This window comes from Phyllopteryx taeniolatus, chromosome 10 (assembly GCF_024500385.1).
Source record: "Phyllopteryx taeniolatus isolate TA_2022b chromosome 10, UOR_Ptae_1.2, whole genome shotgun sequence".
Lineage (NCBI taxonomy): Eukaryota > Metazoa > Chordata > Actinopteri > Syngnathiformes > Syngnathidae > Phyllopteryx > Phyllopteryx taeniolatus.
This window is the reverse complement of record NC_084511.1, coordinates 11,287,345-11,301,302: the sequence shown is the minus strand read 5'-3', so window position 1 is coordinate 11,301,302 and position 13,958 is coordinate 11,287,345. Positions and strand designations below refer to the sequence as shown.

Here is a 13,958-nt window from a genome sequence, read left to right as displayed (position 1 = left end):
AAGCAAACAAATTGGTACATACTTGGTTGTCAAGGTGACGCAAGAAATGAGATCAATACTGTATATACAGTCCCCTCCAAAAGTATTGGAACAGCAATGTCAATTCCTTTGTTTTTGTTGTATACTGAAGACATTTGGGTTCCAGATCAAAAGATAAATGTGAGACAAATGTTCAGAATTTCAACTTTTATTTCATGGTATTTACATCTAGATGTGTTAAACAACTCAGGACAGAGCACCTTTTGTTTCTTCAGTATACAACAAAAACAAAGGAATTGACTTTGCCGTTCCAATACTTTTGGAGATGACTGTATATCTGTGTGTCTTTGGCAACTAGGATTTCAACAGTGTGTCTGTAGCACAAAGGTGGGCCATTCTTCAGATATGCTTCACATGCATTATATTGAATACATCATCCCCATTACATCCCCATTAAACATGTCTGTAAATTCACCACACTAAGGCCTAACTTAATGATACCCCGTCTGTTTGCATTTTGACAATAGAAGAATTGAAAGCCATTTTTTTTCCTTCTGCCGCAGCCGTTGATGAACAATGATTGGCCTTGGCTCAGTCCTCAATCACCTCTTGGACTCCACATTAATTGTACTCCAACTGTCCAATACTATTTCAATATAAAGAGCAAACTGATTGCGCCATTGTTATTCTCCTGGCTTGGAAGGCTGTCATTTTCTCTCTTTTTCCGCTGCAGTGTGAACTATCAATGCATGCAGCTGCAGACACTAGGTGTCACCCTTGTGACTTTGAAGACGGTCTGCCTCTGCATAGCGTGTATGCGTGTGTGGCCTGAAGTGGAACTCGACATTCACTTCCTCAAAGTCAGACTGAAGACGAGACAGCATTGGTATTTGCCGCTTGAGTGTTGCACGGAACGGGGATTTGTCATTCTTTACATTTTAAAGTTTGACACGCTTCAAAAGTGCTGAAATCAATCCCATGACCAGAGAATTTAACATACAACACTGCGCAGTATTTTCACGACACCTGCCTATTAAATAGAAACCTTATGTTTTGCTCCTTTTGAAGTCCTTCGTTTCAAGCAAAGGCAGCATGATATGATGTGATGTGATGTGATGTGATGTGCAGAGCAGCAGTGAGTCTACGCACAGATAATGATGGTTGGTCATCATATAGAAAGTATATCTTTTAATGAGGTAAATCAATGAATCAGGGATTGTTTTTGTCAACATAAAGGATATACAGAATAATTAAAATGCCGTTTCTCTCTCTCTCTCTAGTAAAAAAATAAACACAAATATAAAATAGAATATATAACATTAGACTGAAGAAAGAAGTAATAGCAAGTACAAATCTCATTTAGATGTGGAGTGCAATATCTTACCACTATATATGTACTCATTATTCCTTAGTATTCATTTTAACAATACGTGTTTTATTGTGGTTGTAGAGTGCAGTGGTGCATCACAACTACTACGGCAAACAAGAACCTCAATATTACACTAAATTTTGTGGGAAATGAACTCATGATGGCAAAAAACTGAGCATTATTATTGTAATTTTTGGCACTGTGCAGGTGTCATTAATATTGGGTCTACTTTTCTTTACCTTGAGATGGACCACCATAGCTGTAGTGCTAAAGCATGCAATGCTGGAGTATGCATGTCGTAATTGCAAGTAGAGAAGAAGAGCAGGTATATATCTGCTGGCAGTCGTGCATGTTATTTTTTGTTTTTTTGCTCCACCCACAAGCGACTCCAGCCCCGGCTGTGTAACCCCTGATTGGCTGAGGAGGGGAGTGGATGGGCGAGGTGGGGGGCGGTATACTGCAGGTCCGTACGCACTGAGCGCACGCAGCGGCTCTGGCGCTACGCGGCGTCTGCCAGTGTGCGTCAGTGGAGCCAGAGGAGCGCATGTTTGAGTCGGAGTTCTTTTACTTGGGATGATAGGAGCTGCTGGGTCCTCCGCTGTGCACTGCACTCGCTTCGCATTTACGGCCCTACGTCTGTTTTTCTCTTCTTTTTTCTTTTTTTTTTTTTTTGGGGGGGGGGGGGGTGGGGTGGGGTGGGGGGTGCATTTGTAACGGATTTCTTTAATGACGTGGATATTTGGTGTTTCGCAGGGGAACGTGGCATCCGCAAGTCTTGAGGAGGGGACTTAAAGAGAAAAGATGTGCTGGAATTAAAACAGATCTTGGACTTTAATGTGTGAAACATTAGCAGGCGACCAAAATCGGACTTGAGCTGTTTATTTTCAGATATTTGAGCAAGGAATTCGAATTGAAGTAGAATCTATGCAGCAATCAAGGGACTTTTGAGCATCATCACTTGGGAGAATTTTAAAAATATCAATTTGATTTTTGGGGACTTGCAACTAACTGGATTTTTCTTTCATTTCGGACGAATTATGGACTTTGCTCGTGTGAGACAGTTCTGCTCTGTGAGGACAAGCACAGCGGCACTTGGATGAAGACGTGCACGGTGAAATCACTGCAGCCTCCCCTGACACCGTGCGCGATGCATAGCCCCGCCGTCACCCCTCGCCTCTCCGCACCGAAAGAAGGACTATACGATAGATGTTAAATGTGCATGCACACAAAACCATTTGTCTCATCATTTTTGTTCTACGTGACATGCTTTTGGAGGCACGTGAGCGCGCGTGTTAATCAAGACCTTTTCTTAAGGCGAACTCAACAAGTCGGGAAGAATGGAATTAATACATTTAATTGTGCTGCTGCTCTTGTGTTGGGTCGGCGGAGAGGCTGTCATTAACCTCAAGTATGGAATAAACGAGGAGATGAAGCCCGGCTCTGTGATAGGGAACGTGACAAAGGACGCGCTCAAACAAGGCTTCCAAATCGCGCCACAGCCGCCCTACCTGCGGGTCATCTCCAATTCGGAGCCGCGCTGGGTGGAACTCAGCCCGGCCGGGATTCTTACCACGCAAATGAAGATCGACCGGGATATCGTGTGCCGCCAGAACCCCAAGTGCATTATTTCTCTGGAGGTGATGTCCAACTCTATGGAGATCTGCGTCATTAAAGTTGAAATTGAGGATTTGAACGACAACTCGCCTAGGTTCCCGACGAGCCACATTGACATCGAGATCTCGGAAAACGCATCCCCCGGGACCAGGTTTCCCCTGGAGGGGGCAAGCGATCCAGACTCGGGCGTCTTCGGAGTGCAGTCCTACTCCATTACCCCCAACGAGCTCTTCGGACTGGAGATCAAAACGCGTGGGGACGGCTCCAAAATTGCAGAGCTTGTCGTGCAAAAATCATTAGACCGAGAGACCCAGTCCCACTATACTTATGAGATCAGCGCGGAGGACGGAGGAGACCCGCCAAAAATAGGTGCGGTTCAGTTAAACATCAAAGTCATTGATTCAAATGACAACAACCCTGTTTTTGACGAGTCTGTGTACACTGTTAATGTCATGGAGAATTCCCCAATCAACACTCTAGTCATAGATTTAAATGCAACAGATCCCGATGAGGGCACCAACGGAGAGGTGGTGTACTCTTTTAACAGTTACGTCACCGAGAAGACGAGAGATGCGTTCAAAATTGATCCCGGGACGGGTATCATCACCGTCAGTGGCGTTCTAGATTACGAGACTGCCCAGATCTACGAGATCGACGTGCAGGCCAAAGATTTGGGTCCCAACTCCATACCGGCACACTGCAAAGTCACCGTGAACGTGATGGACACCAACGACAACCCGCCTGTCATCAGCCTGCTCTCTCTCAACACGGAGATGGTGGAGGTGAGCGAGAACGCGCAGCGCGGGTACGTCATTGCCCTGGTGCGTGTCTCCGACAAGGATGCGGGGGCCAACGGCAAGGTGCAGTGCCGGCTGCAGGGCAACGTGCCCTTCCGTCTGCAGGAGTATGAGAGCTTCTCCACCATCCTGGTGGACGGTCGGCTGGACCGCGAGCAGAAAGACACATACAATCTGACCATCCAGGCTGAGGACAGTGGCGTCCCACCCCTGCGCGCAACCAAGTCGCTGGTGGTCAAAGTGGCGGACGAGAACGACAACCCGCCGCACTTCCTCAAGCCGCACTATCAGGAGATGGTGATGGAGAACAACCTGCCCGGCTCATGCCTGCTGGCGGTCTCGGCAGAAGATCCCGACCTAGGCATGAATGGAACGGTGTCATACACCATAGTCCCTGGTGAGATTAAGCACATGGACGTTAACACGTATGTGAGCATCAATCCATCGGGCCGCATTTACTCCATGAGGTCCTTTGACCACGAGTACACAAGGACATTTGACTTTAAAGTTCTCGCCCGAGACAACGGCAATCCCTCATTGTCGAGCAATGCCACTGTGCGAATCGTGGTGCTGGACGTCAACGATAACACACCTGTAATGACCAACCCGCCTCTGGTGAACGGCACCGCCGAGGTGTCAATCCCTAGGAATGCTGGCGCGGGCTACATGGTGACCCGAGTGAAGGCGGATGACTACGACGAAGGCGAGAATGGCCGGCTTACCTACACCATCTCCGAGGGTGACCGGGCCTTCTTTGAGATTGACCAAGTCAATGGGGAGGTGCACTCCACCCGCATGTTCAGTGAGAACGCCAAGTCCACCTACGAGATCACAGTGGTGGCCCGAGATCACGGCAAGCCCTCGCTGTCTGCCTCGGCCTACATCGTGGTATACCTGTCGCCGGACCTGAATGCTCAAGAATCCATTGGAGCCGTCAACCTGTCCCTCATCTTCATCATCGCTCTGGGCTCCATCGCTGCCATCCTCTTTGTCACCATGATCTTTGTGGCGGTTAAGTGCAAGAGGGATAACAAGGAAATCCGGACCTACAACTGCAGGTACTGACCCACTTTTGTATGTGTGTGTGTGTGTGTGTGTGTGTGTGTGTATGTATTTGTATTGCAATCCCCTGTGTTGCATTCTGGGCCTGCAGATTTTTCTCCTTTGGTTTAGTTTGAGGCTGCTTTTGAAATAAAATTAGTCCATTTAAGGGGCATTGTTGCTGGTGATTGACTGATGTAATCTTTCCTTTGTGACCAACTGCATCATTAAGAATGAGTGTCATGTTAAATTTGTGGGTGTGTTTCTGGTAAATTAACGCCCCACTAGTTCGGTGGTAGTCGAAGACGTTTCTTATTTAACCATGGCTGATTGGTTGTTTTTAACTGTACTCTTTTATGATCATGGAGTTGGTCAGGTTTAAGCCACATTTAATTTGGCTCCCTTCTTTGACAGGACAGCAAATCACAAATAGTTTCAAACGTGGTCTCGATGAGCTCAAATAAACAACACTCAAACGGCAATTTTAACAAATTTCCTGGGAATTGGCACATTATTATTTATTTGCACATCGAATGCTTCGTTTTTGTTCATCAATCTGCAATCAACCCTGTTGCCATATTAACATTATGCATTTACATATAGATTGGATTTGAGACTTCACCTGCAGCCATAATCATATTTTGCTTCAAGTATTATTGGAAGGCAAGTTTAGATGTTTTTTTGGCCCATCATCATTCTAAAATGGTACATTACTACTTTTACTTGTTGCTGTGCATTGTCTGGTTTAATACACTCTCTGGAAACAACATTAGGTACACCCATACAATATAATGGTGATTTAAATACAAGAGGCGTATTAAAACATCTGTCTTTACAAAGCTGATAATACTCAGTTTTGATTGACACACTCCGATAAATGTTTATTATCTATGCTTATGTACAGTATTAGAGCTTACTAGACGGTACAAGCGTACCTAATGCTGTGGCTGCTGAGTGCATATAACCCTCTTCCTAGCAGCTTTGAAGAGGTTAACATTAACCAAACCGTTTTGAACTGAAGCCAGATTTACTGTAGATGGTTACACCTGCGGCATTATCTTAATGGAAAGGGTTTTGCAGGTTAAAATCGTCCCTTCTCTTGCCCCGTTACAAATCTTGTTCAAAGTAGAAACAATTATGAACTATAGATTCCAAAACGCAAGACACTCTCCCCCTTGCTGGGTGTTATAATCAGCAGTGATGAGTTATGTGGCCTTCTTACTCAGTCCCCCACCTTGACTATGAGGAGCAGTTATCTCCGATTGATTGCTTGTTCTCAGTCAGCCTGTCTCACTCAGAACAATCCACTCTCCCTGATTTGCATATTGAAGCAATGTACAGCTGAAGGCAGCATGCTAAATGATGAATGAAAACAAGGCGGAAAACGTTCTGCCTTTTGTTTGCGGCTGCCCATTTTCTTTTCGCTAAATCAAGGGGACTGGGGGGGCTAGAATGAGGGCAGCAGCTCTTTTCAAGATGCAATCTGAGAGAAAAATGAAAGCAAGGCAAAAACAATGCTGCTTCTTAGCCTGAATGATTGTAGACGTGTTGGGAGGATTAGAGCTGTGTTTTAGTGAAGAAACAGAGGCCAGTGGGGACAACAGTTACACAGATATTCCACATGCAACTGAAAAAGACTAACTCGCATTTGAACAATATAAACCATATGCTCCACGCCGTGATGACATAAATGGCATTACAGTATCGCAAAGAAAAGAAAAGAAAAATCACATACAATAATTTTGTCTAATGACATTTGGACATAGCAGCTGTTTTCCTGCGAAAATCCCCAAGCCTGTGAAAAGAATTTGCTATTTCCCAATCTCGGAGAAGCCTTTGATGAAACATAGCACAAGTTATGCTGCTCATTTGCTCTTATTTCAGTCAAAATGCTCTCTTAGAGTTTGTGGAAAACACAGAGGAGGTAAATTAATTTGAATCTGCAGTACCCACCAGCCACCAGCCTATATTCAATATTGCTAGTATGCTTGCTTGATAGTCAAAAGAGTGTGGTTTGTGTGCTTTGGATATGATTGCATAAACCGGTGGTGCTGCGCTGAACCAGTGTCATTTGTATCTGTGGTTTTTGGCATGTTTGCATACTGTCTGCCTGTTTGTGACATGTCCAGTGTTGAGCATGCAAATCCAAACATACAAGAAATGGCAACTCCTTTGCTGTCTCAGGGTGGGGAGTCCCTTAAGTGGGCCTTGCCACTCCTGGACAATTTGTTTGTCTGGCAACCATGGACCCAAACGTTATCCTAGTTGGCATGATGGTGGGAGCGCTTTGACTGTGTGCAAAACAAAGGCCAAGACAGAGCACTGCTTTATTGAGTCTGTTCAGTTTCTTCTACTTGCGCAGGGTGGCTGAGTACTCCTATGGCAACCAGAAGAAGTCAAGCAAGAAGAAGAAGCTGAGCAAGAACGACATCCGCCTGGTGCCGCGCGATGTTGAGGAGACAGACAAGATGAACGTGGTGAGTTGCTCGTCACTCACCTCCTCGCTCAACTACTTCGACTACCACCAGCAGAGCCTGCCGCTGGGCTGCAGGCGCTCTGAGAGCACCTTCCTCAACGTGGAGAACCAGAACTCGCGCAATGCCGCACCCAACCACGGCTATCAGCACCCTTTCACCGGGCAGGGCCACCAGCAGCCAGACCTCATCATCAACGGCATGCCACTGCCAGAGGTGAGAAACCGTGCACAGTAGCTCTGGACTATGTCGGGCGACGAAGTAGGAGAGCAAAGCTGATCGATATTGGATGAACAAACCCTGAAAGCAAAGTTTTTGTAAGACTTTCTTCATCAATCAAAGGCTCTGAAAGGTCTGTTTGATATCCGTTGATGGTCTGATTGGGATAGCAAGATGCTATTTGACACATTTCAACACATCTCAAGTTGTGGTGATATTTAGCATTCCATCACAATGAAGATGGTGCTGTCAGTGAAATGTCTGCCCGTCACTGATGGAAGGTTAAGCTATTTGAAATGGCATGTGTGACATGTCAATATATCTGAGTGAAATGTTCAAAGCATTTCAAGACATATTGAAGTAGACCAGAGACTGAAAGCATTTTGCCAGCACAACCTGGAGAATTGATGGAAGGAATAATTTGCCCTTCTTCTTACATCTTCTTATTTTTGTGCTTCATTTGTGGCAAAAAAGAACCCCTCAGAGCAATGATATATTGATCCAGCTAATCAGCTCCATCACGTGTAATTTCGGGTGCTAGCGGAAAGAATAATCATTGCCTAAATTACCTGCCTGCCGTCCATTTGGCCAAGCAGGCGTGCAGTGTGACCGCATGGCTGCCCTGTGCAGCCAGCCATTGAATTATCCTGACAAGCATGCACGGCTTCAGCAAAGCAGAGGTCTGATGAGAAAGCCCTTTTCAGCTGACAGCGTATGCAGACCAGCTGATCTGTATTTCAGTTTCCAATGTATGAACTGCTTAATTGGATTTCTTGTACAGCCACACCTCTCTGTTGTCATGACCTACTTCTCCTGAATCCTGCGAGAGCAGTCAACAGTTTTGTGAGTGACAGCAATATACATTTTTGCTTTGTTTGCGGAGGAGGTTGTGTGACGCTCACTCCGACATGCAGCACCGGGAAAGGTTCTGCGGCCACACACCCTATCAGACAGAAGTAATTGATGACTCCAATTTCTCTTTGACATTCATGGAAAGGAAGGTGGGGTGTTGGGAGTCTTACAACAGGAAACACAAGATGGATATTGATGTATTGAGCAGACAATCCAGAGATATTCAGGCACCCGTGGATGCAGAGAGGTCAATGAGACCTACTTACAGGCATGCTGATTTACTGAGTCTCTATGAGTTGGTTCAGAGGCAGTGTGTGAGTAAGATAGGGAATAAGAAGTGATGTTTGGGGATGGTTTATCTATCTATGCTAGCGACATACAGTGACAGGCAGAACAATGAAATGCTCTTCCACTGGAAGGCAGAAGGTACAATTAATTTGTATATCTACCGTTTGCCATTCATACAACAGAATGATAGCTTTGTGTTCAATTTAACAGGCCCAGATTTCATGAGTAAGTACATTTCTAAGAAAAGTGAGACAAGATAGCTATTATGTTGGCACGCGTACAGTACTTTTTGCAAAAGTTTTGTTTGTTAGTGTGCCGTGAGATTTTTCGAATATAAAATATGCGACTTAGCTCAACAAAGGTTTTGGAAATGCTGTTCTAAATGGTATTCAACGGACAGCAACTCCAATCTTCATCCAAAAAAAACACATCAGCCTAGTTTGACTTTCGCACTAGCTCCTGAAGCATCCTTCGTCTGTGTCTTAATCATCCAATAAAAGCACATTTGCTGCCGGATTAGCCAGGCCTTGATTTGCCTGGGCTAATGAAAAAGTAAAGAGTTAGACAAATTAGGTTCGATTGATTCCGATAATCTTATATGCAAAGCTCTGAGCCGCCTTGGTGGAGCCTTGCGAGGGGCAAACAGAGATGCGAGAAAGGAGTGAAGACTGAATGAGTGCCAGTGCCAGGTGTCGAGGCCAATGTTGTCTTAGAGCCACTTGATTGGCTTGATAGAGGCCAGGCCTGCTTAGCACGCAGGCTCCATCGCCAGCCACTTCTCTTGAAGTTGACAAGCATCTCTTTGAGCTAGCCAGCCCCCGTGTCTGGAGATGCGAACGAGACTGCGCTTTAACCTCCGACGCGTTTACCTCGACGGCACAGTTGCTGTTGTTTTTCTGCTTCCCGTCGTGACATCTGCCGTCGACAGAAGTCCCGCAACGCACACAAATGTCGCGCTTAAATAAGAAATGCTGTGGGTAAAATGACAGCGCTCCATGTAGCGCTAGCAAACAGGGTTGAAATGTCTCATAACTGATAAGGAGACAACTTAAACTGGAAACCACTTGAGTCTGCCCTTGACCTTTGGACCCTTCTCTATGATTAGGATAGGTGCTTTCGCTTATGTTGATTCATTCACCCTGTTCAAAGGAGTTTTATTGTTTTTTTTGCCAACCAATTGTTAACTAACTCATGCTAACATTTTGGTAACATTGGGCAACATTTTTGGAAACTGTGGTAACTAACTCATGGTACATTTTGCCAACTTTTTGTAAATTTTGGGAAATATGGTAAATGAAATTTGGTTAAAAAAAGGGATACCTTTTGTCAACAAACTTGTGCTAACATTTTGGTAATTGGCATTTTTTGAATTGATGGTAGCTAACATTAAATCATTTCAGTAACTAGCTAAATGTTTTGGAATATTTTTGGCAGCTAGGATAACTGACGTTTAGTAGTTTATTTTGGCAATGTTTTGTTAACTAACCAATGTTGACATTTTGATAGCTTCCAGCAACATTTTTGGAAACTGATAATATTAACTTTTTTGGAAACTTTTTGTGAACTAACTTTTGATGACATTTTTGGTAACTATTGTAAATAACTTGTGGTACATTTGTTAATGTTTTGTAACATTTTTGAAAACTACGGTAACTGAAATCTTATTTATTTAAAAAATGGCAAGCTTTTGTTAACTCACCTACAGGTATGTTGAAATTTTTTGAAATAACCCATTTTTAGTAACTAGTAATGAACAGTCAGTAACATTTTGCAAGCTAACGTTTGACAACATTTTGTTAACTTTTTGTGAATTAAAGGTAAATAATAAAAAACAATTATGTATTTAATTAAAAAAATTTAATGATTTAAATTTAAAAAAGTAAATGCTGTGAAAAATATTGTAAAGGATTGGAATAATGTTTTCTTTTTTTACACAATGTCACAAGAATGTATCTATTTATTTTCCAATCATGTCCTTTTGATCATTTCCTACGTGGCTACGAGGCTACTAGCATTTGTTGTGATTATGCTGACAATCAATGCACTTTGACTATATTGGTTGCTGATGTGAGCCAATGCAAATCTTGCTCATGGCAGAGCAGCTGGTGACAAAGCATTTCCTGCTTCAGAAATACACATCCTGTACTCAAACAGCAGACCAGGTCATGATAACAGTGACAGGTCTCCCCAAAGGCCTTATATCTGCAGTTGTGTATATTGTATTCTCCCTTGTCAGAGTAGTATATACCTCCCTCTACATCCCCGCTTGTCCATTGTTTTGAAGCACTTCAGCTGCAAGATGTTTGTTAGAGCTATATGAGGATATGCGTGATCACAGGACCATAGAGATGTCTTCCATGACTTAATTAAAGTGTATCACTTGCTCGGAAAGACAATTATACAGTCAAAGAATGGCCTTTGGCTACAATGTGTTTTTGAATATGTTAGGAGGCTTTCGCACCTGTGATTCCAGATAATTAGCACGTAGTGGGAAGATAAGTTATTCTAAATGTATTGATTCATCTCAGCCAGGTGTTCCCCCTCCCCGCCCTCCCATATAATTCTGGTAATTAATGAAAGAAGATGACAAATGAAGCAGAAAGTAGGACTTCTCCAGCCGACTGATAGTCAATACAAGTCTCAGTCACTGCACCGTTTCATCCAAGTTGCATTCCCTCCTATTTTATTCCAGATATGTCATATTGAATTATACAATTAGTAGGTAAACCACACTTTGATAAGTAATATAAGACATTTGCTCACTGCAGCTGAAATAGACACGTTTCAAGAACCGTGTGAACCATGTGATTCCTCTCAGCCAATAGGCAAAAAATTTCACTTTTTAACAACAAATGACAGTTCACATTCACATTCCCACCTATGAACAATTTGGAGTCTTCAATAAACCTAACATGCATGCGTTTGGAATGCTTGAAGAAGACGGCGTACGTGGCAAAGAAAACAAAAACAACAACTATATTTGTGCTGAATGTATATGAAGAAAAATCTATACAGGCACAGCATTATTTTAAATATGACGGTCATTATTGAAATTAAAACATAATGAGGGACATTGTATTTATTAATTACTACATATATTTTTAAACAGTGTCAAAGAGAAAAAATGCATCCTGGAAATCAAAGATCACACAGAAAATAATTAATTTAACTCCAGAACTATTACAATTCGTTACATGACTCGTTCTATTTAGCAACCTTCATCATCATAAATATATACATTTTTGTTGTTATTTTCTTCGGCTGTTGACTGGGATAAATCACATGGTTTACCTGCCTTATGTATTGTGGCATTCATTAATTTACCAAATCTGGTGCCTACATAACATTAGCAGATTCTCAGCATCACACCGGGATGCATGGCAACAGCCAAACATAATATCGAGCGAGAGGCAGACGTGTTGCTGTCATTAACATTGTTGCAGGTGGCCTTATATACTCGTGATGAATACACATGCACAGACACAAAACATCTCCTATGAATTGTCTCATTTATTTGAAACGTGAGCTGTGACATTATCATTTCAATCCAAGAGGCTGACTCAGGGAGGAGCGGCATAGTCAATAATCAGACATCATAGTGATCCTGTGTTTAAAGTGGCCTTTTAATGCTTCTGTAGTTAATATTATTGTGTTTCATATACGGTTAGACGTAAATGTTGCTTTTATCGCTGTGAGCGTTATACAGTACTTTAGAGCAGTGTTATTCAAAATATATGGTTGATCTCAGAAGTGCTTCAAATCGATTTAAGCATTACCCAACTGTACATTGAAATAAGACCCTTTTGTAAAATATTAATGACATGAGTTTTTAAAATGCAGTGGCTTTGTTAGCTTGTCGAGATAATTAGCAAAATAACATTTTTCTCACCCCATGAACTTGACAGGATGGTTGTCTTACTTTTCTAATTTTCATATACATTTCAAGGCTTCGTACTTAGTTCCCTTTGGAAATGACTTTGGCTGTCGTTCCACACGTACAAATGGGAACACACACACACACACACGCTGCTAATTTTACTGTTCCGCCGCATCCACAGTCGAAGCCCACCCGGGGTGCCGCCCCTCACGTGGACTTTGGCGAGGGTTAAAAGTCACAGGCGGCGGGGTCACTCAAAAAAAGTCCACATGCCAAGATATTTCTTCTTAATGTGCACATGACATGCAGCGCTGAGGGCACAAAAAACTGGGGAGATGGATCTGTTGATACAAATTCCATGACTTTCCACAACCTGAAACTTATTAACTCCACCAAGGAAGATTGTAAGTTTCCTTTGACGTTTATTTGTTTGGTGCCCGGGGTTACGCTAAAAGTACTCAACCAACGCCTTTGATACCGCCAAATAAATGAGTCTATCTAGAGTTTGGTAACTTTTGGTACCATTTTTGGTTACAATGATAATGACCTTATTGTCACATTTTTGTAATATTTGTTAACATTTTTGGAAGCAGTGGAAACTGGTACCATTGTTGGTTGCTCTTGGGATCTAACCTTTGTTAACTCTTGACATCTAAGCTTTGGTTTCTATTTGGTATTGGTGTTTGGTAACTATTTTGAAAGGTCTTCTAACTTTGGTGACTAACCTATGGTCACATTTTCCTAATGTTCGGTAACATTTTTGGAAGCTATGCAAACTTTTTGGTACCATTATTGGTTACTTTTGGCATCTAATCTTGAGTCAAGTCTGGCATATGACCTTTGGTAACAATGTTTGGTAACAACTATCTAAACCATCTTTTTGTCGTACTTTTGGCAACTTTTGGCAACTAAACTTTGGTTACAGTTTTGTTGATGATGTAAACTAACTTTTGGTAATTTGGTATTTTTTTGTTGATTAACTTTTGTTAAATAACTATAAAAACTGACATTTGGTAAATTTTGGGTAAATTTTGGCATGTACCTTTTGGGAAAAAATTGAGTAACTACAACCCCAATTCCAATGAAGTTGGGACGTTGTGTTAAACAAATAAAAAACAGAATAGAATGATTTGCAAATCATGTTCAACCTATATTTAATTGAATACACCACAAAGACAAGATATTTAATGTTCAAACTGATAAACTTTATTGTTTTTAGCAAATAATCATTAACTTAGAATTATATGGCTACAACACGTTCCTAAGAAAGCTGGGATAGGGTCATGTTTACCACTGTGTTACATCACCTTTTCTTTTAACAACATTCAATAAACGTTTGGGAACTGAGGACACTAATTGTTGAAGCTTTGTAGGTGGAATTCTTTCCCATTCTTGCTTGATGTACAGCTTCAGCTGTTCAACAGTCTGGGGTCTCCATTGTCTTATTT

At 42.4% G+C, this 13,958-nt stretch overlaps 1 protein-coding gene across 4 annotated transcripts in view; it reads left to right on the top strand.

Annotated features, from left to right (window-relative positions):
* Nucleotides 1-2,039: 2,039 nt before the first annotated feature.
* Nucleotides 2,040-13,958, top strand: part of pcdh19 (protocadherin 19) — a 74,423-nt gene continuing 62,504 nt past the window's right edge. The window contains exons 1-2 of one of the 4 annotated variants that reach the window (XM_061787142.1): nt 2,040-4,817; nt 7,163-7,277. In XM_061787142.1, coding sequence (XP_061643126.1) covers nt 2,686-4,817; nt 7,163-7,277 — 2,247 coding nt within the window. In that variant the 5' untranslated portion in view covers nt 2,040-2,685. Of the gene's footprint in view, nt 4,818-7,144; nt 7,491-13,958 lie in introns of all 4 variants that reach the window. The other 3 variants (XM_061787140.1, XM_061787141.1, XM_061787139.1) reach the window with 3 other exon arrangements.